The sequence below is a fragment of the Podarcis melisellensis genome (genome assembly GCF_964234715.1).
Source record: "Podarcis melisellensis genome assembly, chromosome: 8".
Lineage (NCBI taxonomy): Eukaryota > Metazoa > Chordata > Lepidosauria > Squamata > Lacertidae > Podarcis > Podarcis melisellensis.
Genome location: NC_138540.1, coordinates 78,646,188 through 78,656,588, shown reverse-complemented (window position 1 = coordinate 78,656,588; position 10,401 = coordinate 78,646,188). Strand labels below are relative to the sequence as shown.

At 42.0% G+C, this 10,401-nt stretch overlaps 1 protein-coding gene across 2 annotated transcripts; it reads right to left on the bottom strand.

Moving 5' to 3' along the window:
* Positions 1-1,098: 1,098 nt before the first annotated feature.
* Positions 1,099-9,218, bottom strand: LOC309375684 (uncharacterized protein). 2 transcript variants are annotated; one of them, XM_081921584.1, is made up of 6 exons: positions 8,878-9,218; positions 7,389-7,490; positions 6,584-6,691; positions 5,471-5,614; positions 1,773-1,904; positions 1,099-1,334 (listed from the first exon to the last, which is right to left on the bottom strand). In XM_081921584.1, exons 1-6 carry the CDS (start codon positions 9,116-9,118, stop codon positions 1,171-1,173), a joined length of 891 nt encoding a protein of 296 aa, XP_081777710.1. In that variant the 5' UTR covers positions 9,119-9,218; the 3' UTR covers positions 1,099-1,170. The 2 variants fall into 2 exon arrangements, 1 of the variants encoding a protein (XP_081777710.1); XR_014171003.1 differs by lacking the exons at positions 5,471-5,614; positions 6,584-6,691; positions 7,389-7,490; positions 8,878-9,218 and adding an exon at positions 4,999-5,120.
* Positions 9,219-10,401: the final 1,183 nt, after the last annotated feature.

Genomic DNA, 10,401 nt, shown 5'->3' with positions numbered 1-10,401 from the left:
TTACCTTTCTTTTTCTTCCTATTTTTAATCTTCCTCCTCCTCCTGTCTACACTGCCATCAGATTGCTCTGGGTCCTGTCCTCCTACTGCACCCTCCAAAGCGGGGCCTGTTCCTCCCAAGTCTTTATAATATTTCCTCCAAAAAATTTCAGCCTCCTTTGCATCCCTGATTCTATGTTTTTTCTCTTTATAAGTAAAAGAGAAACCTTCTTGGTACTCCCAGCAGTACCTACTGTCAATTCTTCTGAGAGTATCTGCAAGATCCTAGTTTTCTGGGCTTCTTGTAAAATTCAGGGATTTCTGCACTTAAAATACAGCAGTTTTGTGTGTTTCCTATAATGACTTTTGTACTTGAGCAGGAGAAAATGCTCAAGCAGTGGATAGCTATTGTAGGAGAGCACTGTTGTGATCATGCCTTGTTTTCTCGGCTTCTCATGAGTAAATTGTTAGGCACTTTGACACCAGAATGCTGAACTAGAGGGGTCTTGGGTGTGATCCAGCAGGGATCCTCTTATGCTCCTGACTCCCTCTCTCTCTCCTGAGTTCTGCCAAACACTAGTAATCTGCCCTAGTTGCCTAGTGCTGTGTGACAAATCTCCCAAAAAGCATCTACAAATGCCTACTGTTGGCTGCATTTTAGAGCTTTCATTAATGTTTCCCTCTTGATAAATTGGAAGGGAAGTTGTTGTTGTTGTTGTTGTTGTTGTTGTTGTTGTTGTTGTGTGTGTGTTTGAACTTCTTGCCACTCAGAAATTTCTATGAATATGGATTGGTATTTACCAGTACCTTTCTTAAAGCAATGCAATAACTAATAATTGCCTATTTGCTTCTTCTAAAAGCAATTCCCTTTGCCACCAATTTTGCCAAATACTCTTAATTTGATTAATAAAGGCACAGCACACAGTTTTCATTTGCAACACCAATTTATTTTAAGGGGAATTTAATACCTATAACATATTATCATGAAAAAGAGTCCCAAAGCTAGACATTACTACTTCAGATTCTCTATCGCCTAAACCCATTTACCCAGCACTATAAGCCAAATAGAGGACTCAGGAGTTCTTTGAATGGCAGTCGCTCAATATTCCCACCACCAGGAAAGCAACCTCCACTTCCACAGCTGCAAGAAACAGTGGGGTCAAAAAAGAAAGAAGATGTAGTTCCCCTCTAACTACCCCTCAATGTTGAGCTGCTCTCTGGAACGCACACTTTCACAGCATCTTGCTTGGGTTATAGTGCCTGAAAAGGCATCAATATGCATTGACATTTTGGCCATTTCACAAAAAGATGGAGTTGCACAGGCTCTGACAACCTCCTTGGGAACTTCACTGTCATCTAGTAAAGAAAAAGAGAAATGGTCATATGAGTGTCTGGATAATAAAGGATGTGTGTCTAGAAGAGAGAGAACAGAAGCATTTTAATTTTTCTGAACTACATTGCATAAGTATAGAAAGCATCACAGAATTACATCATGAGGTGAATATGAAACAGATGTTGATTTTTTTCTTATGCAACAGGGGCCCAATCTGTATCAATATTGTTTTGCAGATCAAGATTCCATGGCTGCTTCTTTTAAAAGGCTAGTAAAAACACTCCTTTAAAAGATAGTTTTACATGCAATTTTAGCTCCGTTATGTTTATAGGAAGAAGAAAACTTGCCTCCACAAATACAAACACTGTCTATCTCCTGCCAGGAAGTCAAAAACAGAGAGAAACAGCTAGCCCCCCACCCCGTCTCTTTTCTCCCACTCATTGGATGGCAATGCTACTTACCACGAACAAGAACAAACTCAAGGCACCGAGTCTCATCTCCATAACACCTGATGGGCTTTGGACGCTCAGAAACTACTGGGCCAGAAGGACCAGGGATTGGACATGTCAGACCATTTAACCGACGATGTGGATCTGCAAAAAGCACCACTAAAGTCAACATATGGTTCCAGCTGAGAATGATTCCTAGGCCTCAGTGCTCTAGTCCTTTAAAGTGTTGCAGCATCTTTACTGCATTCTGTTTCCAGAATTAGTGATGTGATGATGTAGATCTAGCCATCATCCCTAATAAGAGAGAGAGGTGCTGGCAGGTGGGCTATCAAAAGGGAGCACTTTTAGTTGCTGTTATGCAAAGAAATGCCAGAGAGACTCCACCCACTCTGTTACTAAATTTGTATTGTGTTTCATAGAGGGACCTGAGATGAATAGGCAAGTAGGAATATTTTTAAGGGGGCCAGCTATCAACTTCATTCTTGGCTTGTCACTTAGACTAATTTGCAACTGCTGTTTTTTTGTGTGCATTGCATATTATGTACCATGCTCCATCATGGATTATTTATTATTACTGTGAAAGAATAATTTATGCATATAATATTGCTAACATATGTTATTTACTTCGTTGTTAGGTTGCATACAGTTTAGTGATTAAGGCTAATATAAAGTTCTGAATCAACAAATGATGGAATGAAGCAAGCCTAGGTGTTTGTTTCTATATAAATGTTGAATATCTTTCACAGATGAAAAGCCAATTTTTCTTTCACAGGATTTCCAAGACTTCCTTGAGAAACAAGAGATAGAGCATAAGATTGCTGTCAGGGAACTGACATCGGAGCCGAGTGGAGAGGTAAGGCTCCCTAATGATGCCGGAGAGGGAACCAGCAAGGAGAGAGAGAGAGCTTCCGCTGGGGAAGGAAACCAAGGTGACACCAGGAAGAAAGGAGAGGCTGAGAGTACTTCGGAGGGGAGGCTCCGAGACTCTTCCAGTGAGGTCAGTGAGGAGAGTGCAGGACCACCGCTTGGCACACCCACTCTGCGCAGAAGGCTTCCGCGCAGAGAAGCGAGGAGGAGGTTGGCTGTTAAGGAATTCTTATGTTGGAGGAAGTTTAGGAAACGCCCACTGACGGATTCTGCCAGTGACTGAGACAGTCGCGTTTTTAGGGCTGTCAAACCGGGAAAAGGTCCAGCTATACAACCAGCTCGGAGCAGTTTGGAATTTACGCACAAGCAACCCCAATTCCCATTACAATTGCTGTCTCTGAAGCTTCATGGAACAAGAGTTTGTGTGTAAAGGTGAACACAGAGTTGCAGAAAGGCATGGAAGCACAATTGCTTAGTTCACATTTGCCACGAGAGTTCTGGGCTGAGTCTTTAAGCTCTTTTTGTTACATGTGGTTAAGAAAGGTTTCAAAAGGTATGGAAAGTTCTCCATTTGAGAAGCTGTTCCAGAGGAAACCTTCGGTAAAACACTTAAAGGTTTTTGGATCTCATGTGAATGTGGACACACCACAAGAGGTCAAGAATGCCAAAGGCATTTTTGTGGGTTATGAAAAGGGTTTCTACAGAGTAATTTTCTCCGAATCTGGTCAGGTGATCCTCACAAATTTTCTAGGGAGCATTGCAAGACAGGAGAGAGAGGTTCTCCATATATTTCCCACTGGTGTCAATACAGATGAGTATTCTGATACTGAGAGTGACACAGAGAGCTCAGAGAGTTCTGCTGACACAGTCACTGAGAGGGGTTCATACACAAAGTCTATTCCTTCACAGGTTAAGGCTGAACTAGAATTGACGGAACCACTGTTTACTGTTGGGCGTGATTCTCCCAAAAGTCCCGAGGATGAACCAGTCAGCAGAGAGGATCTGCACCTCATTCGCAGGTTTGAGAGAGTCACAAAGGGCATACCACCCAAAAGGTACTCTCAAGAGTTTGCTAACTCAGCTGTTGCATGTGTTACTATAGTTAACAACTCAAGCCAGGTTCAAGGTATGTCTAAGTCAGAGACAAAGACACACTGGGGAGTTGCAAAATGTAACACTACATTCCCTAGCCAAGGCAATGCAGAAGCTCTCATTCCTTGGAAAACAGACAACCAGAGGGTTACACTGGTGGAACCAGTGGCAGGTAGTTTCAAAGGTGGAACTGAAACAACAAGGGATTATTACATGTATAACAACTGTTTGTGTTCTTCTCTGGATCAAGCTTTGTTCGCTGCTTGCTTCCAATCATATGGGGGAGGATGTTGGGATATGAGTGCTCTGCAGCTGCGAACAAGCAGCTCGATGTTTACATCACACGATGGGACTAAGCGTGGGACAGAATGTCCCAGGCACTTCTCAGGGTTATGTTCTGAGTGTAACATGAGACCTTCCTGTTGTTTGTGTCCGTGAAATCTGAGTCAGTTGCTCGGAGACTTCTGAGTGAGAAGACATGCTTTTGTACAGTGTACAGTCGGGAATAAAGTAGAAATGAAATAGATTACTTTCTGACTGTCTTCTTTCTCCTGCTGCTATGCAAGGGGGAAGGGGGGGTGACCTTTTCATCAGGGAGGTGTTGCCTATCAAGATCTCCCTGGTCTTCCATGATGTCAGCCGGGGTAGGTCACCAGCAACAGCCCCCGACACACCTGGGAAGAGGAGTCAGCCTTTCCCGAGGGGGCCAGTTTCCAACAATAATATCTTAATACTAAAACAGTGGTGTGTGGGTGGGTGTATACTGTATATATGAGAAAATGAGAAACTAAACTTAACTAAAATTCACTTTCGAACAAAACAACACTATAGTGCAATAAAGCAATAAAATGTCAAAAAAACAAAAACATATCAGCACATCTTGAAGTATATTTCAATTCAAGGACCCCTCCAGTTTTCAGTGATCCTCTTGCCAAGGCATCTCCCAATTCACAAAATAATATGCACCCCATTCAAATTCTGATGCTCATCTTCACAAATATGAAGTATCTGCTTCCCATTCCATATTACGCATCCCATTCTACTCCACAATTGCAAACAACACATTATCCACCCACTCACTCCACAATCTCTCACTCAATCACCAAAGAATGATTGCCATTCACTCCTTCCACTCAACAGAATGTACTGCAGAAACCAAGGAGATAAAGAAACTGTTCACTCACTGAGCCATCTAAAATAACAATACAAATAGCCACAGATGTTCCTGGCAGCAATCTGGCTCCCTCCCATGTTGCTGTTTCCCACTTCAGACTCTCACCTGAGGATAGGTGGAGCTATGCAGATCTGGTCCCTGGTACTTCTTCCTCCCACCAAGGAATATCCTCAAACAATTCAACCCATGTAAGATGCAAATAAAGAGAGGGCACTCTTATCAAAGTCCCAACTCTCATTCACTCTGCAGTGTGCCTTTTGTAGTTCTCTAGCTGGAAGGCCTCCAGCAGCAACAGCTGCTTTTACTTACTACTTCTGCAGTTCTGCTCAAGCAAGATGACTTCTAAGTCCAACAAGGCTTTCCGGAGCAAAGACATGTACTCTCATATCTCTCCCCCCATCCCTCTATTTACATATTTGAGACACAGATGGTGATGCTGATTCTAAGCATTTCCCATAAAAACTAGGGAAACGAATCTTGGACTGGAACAGTATTGTTTGTCTAAGGGCAACAAGGAAGAAAGTGGAAACCTCCGTGCTATTTATGCTCTGAGATATATGCAGATATATGCACTTACGTGTAATGCTTTTCTCGTTGCAAAAATGCGTTTGACAGCACTTTGTGAAACTCCTCATGTATTGACCTTGTTCTGTAGTGAAGCTGTAATTTGAGGGACAATTTTTAATACATCCCAATACTTTTTTGATGTTTTCAGAGCCATCTGTGAGAGAAAATAGGAAGCAAAGGCTAGATCAGCAATAATTCCATTCCTCTGTGTACTCAAATTTATATAATGCTTCTAGGTGATTTAAGAGAACAGCCTGGCAAGCACTAAATTTAGCAAGCTTATCTTTAAAGTAGTTTCTTCAAGAATCACTTTATAAATATGGCATAAGTTCTTCTGCAAAACTATGTGACTATACCAGAATAGTTACTTTTTAAAAAATGTGCTTTAATGGGACAAGATTCCAATGTCCATGGACTTGTTCTTCTGCACACACAAAATAGCACCCATATCCAGCTAGCCTATCCAGTGGCCTAACTCAAGAAGCTGCTTTTTACTATGTACTACATTTCTGAGAGACAGGAGAATAAGACGGTTTTCCCACTCTCTTGATCTCACTTCTTTCTGGCTATGTCACAATAAGAACCATTTTTGTATGCAGCCTTCTAAGGGGAAATGGAGTTATGATTCTGTTTATTTTTCCAATAGGAAAAAGATTTCTGTGGCTTCAGTTGCTGTTGGCAGCGGCTCCTTGGAGACAGGTTCTGAAAGGAGAGAGTTGGGATATGGTTTTGAGTTTGGTAGTCCTGCGTGATTTTAATATGCATGCTGGGCCATCTCAGTGGCTGCTCCTGAACTCCTGAAGTCCCTCCCTAGAGAAGAGAGATTTAGCCCATCCTTGCTGTGCTTTTGCCAGCAGCTGAAGACATTCTGGTCCAGACAGGATTTGGGGGAATGACTGTTTTAATGAAAGGGCTGAGACCATGCTGTTTTTACTGTAATTATTGGTACATTTTAAACAGATTTTTTATACAGTTTATATTCTACTAATATTTTATTCTGGGGAAAAATTGAGTTCCTTGACATTGTGTGAGATCATATTCTGTGGTCACCCCTAAATACCCCAGAGATCAAATGAAAACCCACAAACTCAGGTTCAATCAGACAGAAAGGCTTCATACTCACTGAAATTGGTTGCATTCACCTGTGCAAAGCAACTGCCTCCTGTGATATTACATCCGTGAAGTGCAGAACCAATTGATCTCACTCTAGCACAAATTAGTTTTCCCACTGCTGAGAGTAAAGAAAAAGAAATGTTCAATGCCACATACACGAGTTCTTCCATCTTGGAGAAATGGAATCTCTATTTTCAGTTGGATAAAATCTTATTGGTCTCAGGATCTATGTATAGTGGAGCATTGGAAGCTGTATGCACACCGACACACAGCTTCCCTCTATCTCTGCAAAATGAACACTCATGGCAGGCTTAGTCTTGCCTAGGCAGTAAGTGCCTGTTGTCAGTTCTATCTATATGGTAAGTGCATGACACATACAATGGAGCCATGGTCAGACAACTTTTTCTCCCATTGCAATGTAGGCTCAATAGCCGCACACTTACGAAAAGCTTCATCATAGGCTTGCCATGTCCCCACCCCTGGTCAACTCTATAAATCAAAACTAATATTTCCAAAGAACAGGGCTGACTGGCTACTGGTGGATGCTAATGGATGAAGGGAGGACATCTCAGTTATCTCTGCAGACCACGTAATTGGTCGTATTCACCCCCCAACCTCCATACCTGATTAAAGTCTGCCCACCAAGGTGGCCAACAAGATTCCAGATCACCCTATATAAGGGGGGATCCTGAGGAAGCCTCAGCCACCACTGGAGGGGACAAAGGCAATTGGGCCAAACTCCAACCCTGACAACCCCATTGTCAATTGGTGGTGCCCCCCTGCCCAAACCCTTAGCAGGGAAGAAAATGCCTCACCTGTAGCAGTATCAGCAGCCATGACTGACTCCTGTGTGACATCCACAGCTGGCCCTTCCTCTGAAGCAAAACTGGTACCTGCCTCCAAGGCATCCAGACATGCTAAAATTAAATCAACAACACCCTGGTTAGGCTTTTCTATTCCTGCTGTGGCCAGCTGCAGGGCACTTCCCACTGCTGTTGCCAACGTGGAAGCTGCAGCTGTGACAGATGTTGATTTCTGCCTTTCCAAGGCCTCAAGGCACATCAATATAGCCCTCCAGTCTGGCTCTTCCTCCTCCTCAGAGGGCGTTGTCAGGGTTCGCTGTGCCTGCTTCTTCTGGGGTGCAGGAGCTTTTGGTTGGCCTTATGGCCTCCTGTACCCTTGCTTTTACCTGGAGCCATGCTCAGAAAATGCACCCTTCTCCCAATAGGAATCCTCAAGTTGGAGAAGAATTTGCAAATATAAAAGATTCCCCTCTGCCTCAGTCACTATGAAACAGAAGCACACTTGCAAAATGAACTCTTAAGAGCCAACCACTAAACGATACTTAACATGAGCTTCCTGGTTGAGTGGGGAGTTTTGAATCTGATCTTTCTCTACTCCTGGGCATAGGACACAAACCACTATACGAAACTACTTATCAATAAATATCAAAACTGTTGCCTAGCCACAGCAAAAATGGGCGAGGAGGTCCTGAATAAACCCCTTTCAACCAACTCTATACCACTCCTCAAGCCCAGGCTTCAGAACAACAGGGGTAATATTCCAACCCCCAGCCCCTGTTAACTGCCTAAATCCCCCAGTCTGTACTAAAATGATTTTTTTTGCCAGTATTTGCCAGCCTCTAGAATCTAAGAGTTGCTGACCTAGCTCATCACATTTTGCCAGAAAGTTTAGAACTCCTAAGATCAATCACCAAAGGATTCCTGGATGCTGACTTCGCTATTAAAATATGATATCCATAAAGGCATCCTTTAAAGGAGATGTGAAACTGTGTTCTCACTATAGGCCCTAAGCGCTGCAGGCACATTCTGATCACCCTCAAAAATATAAAACTGTTTAATTTGTGCTAATGATAATTTGTACTTTTATTTAGCTAAGTTTTTTATAATGTTATGATGGACTACACATCTTAGAATCCAATGGAAGGTGTTTCCTAAGTACTTGAAACTTTTTACTTTTTTTCATTTCTCGATCACCAATGCACCATTTAAAAGAATGAAGTCTGAATGAATCAGAGGCAGGGGGTGATGTCTATATGTGAAAACATACCCAAAGCCAACCTCATGAAACAGAAGAACATTCTGTCAGACCCTCTTCCATGCGTTTCTGGTCTCCTCCTACCCTCCAAAATTTAGAGTCCATTTTCCCATGGTGCCAATATTTTGAGCTTCCTTTATCCCTCACAGAGCCAATATCAGTTTGCATTGCCTATCCTACTGCACTTCCCCTCCCAGATTTGAAAAATAATAATAATAAAATTCAAGATTTCAGCTTCCAACTCACCTAGAGAAACGATGGCCAAGAGGAGAGAAGTACTCAGAAAAATTTTCATAGTGCTGGAGAGATCAAAAGCTGAGAAGCACTCAGAAGAAACAAGCAGGTAACAGATGGAGGAAGAAGCTGACTTGGAGGGATTTATAGGCCAAGAAGAAGGTTGACGTGGAAAGAACTGATCCAGAGAGGGGGTGGGAAATGATGAAGGCAAAGATTGCATGCCGTCCCAGACAGCCTGTAATTTTATCATGGTTGTTTGAAACAACAGATGAGCTCCATGAAAGTTCACAAATTGCCCTTCCAGTCTATCCCCTCCTCAGTTGCACCACAATGCCCATGGGGCCAAGATGCTGTTGATCAGGTACAAAGCTGGTACATCACATTCACATATATTCATCTTTCCAGTGATCTTCTAATGCTGGAACCTGTTTACACTCTGATATGTAGCCAATTCTACATTTAGTTTCCAGAGCTTAACTATGAAAAAGCATTCTGTCCTGAATCTTCCAACATTCAATTAAGTTCCATTGTTATCAGAGAGGGAACAAAAACTTTTCTTTATCCATTTTGTCCAGCCATGCATAATCTTATACACCTCTCGCATCTCTCTTTCTTGCCTCTCCTCTAGACTAAAATGCCCCAAATTTCATAACATTTCCCGGGGGGAGGGGGAGTTATTCCATTCCCTTCAGCATCCTGATTCCCCTTTTCTGAAACTTTTCCAAATCCACAATACCCTTTGTCAGGTGAGGTGACTGCACACATTAATGCAATTATGGTCACAGAATATATTTCCATTCCGGTGTCATGATATTGGCAGTTTTATTTTCAATTCCTTTCCTAGTGAGCTCAGGTATGGAATTTGCCTTTTTCACAACTGCTGTATGCTGATCAGGCATCTTTACGTATTTCTATCCACTATGACCTCAAGACCTTGTTCCTGGTCAAAGATTAACAATTCAGATTCCATAAGTATATATATGAACAGTTTAACATAACACAATTAAAATTTAAGAGAGAGAGAGGTTAAATAAATAAATAAACTAATCAACTTTCTTCTTCAAAGCAGCTGGAACCACTTCTTCCTTTGCTCAAACATCACATTCCTTCTGGGGGTTCCAGCATTTTTTTAAATCAATTATAATCTTTTTTAAAAAACCCAGCAATCCTTAAATAGCCCTTATGATTAAAATACAGCAAATTAATATTCATTTCCTGTAGAAAGGGGCCCCAAAAGCACCAGTGGTCAACATTTTGATTTCAAAAAGCAACAGAGAGGTGATTAGTGGTGAGTTTGACCCTTTCTCTGCCACAATGCCAACTTCCTTTCGAAGTGAAGAAATAATTAATAATATTAATAATAATGAAAACATACAGAAGTTTCACCTGTTCTTGCTTTTGGCTTCCCTCACTCAGCCACATGAGCAGTTGGCTCAAATGAGATAAAATTATGAAAGCACACTTCTTCAGCAGATACATTATGGAACCAATCTTCAGCACATACACTGGGTGATCACCACTTTGAGGCAAGAA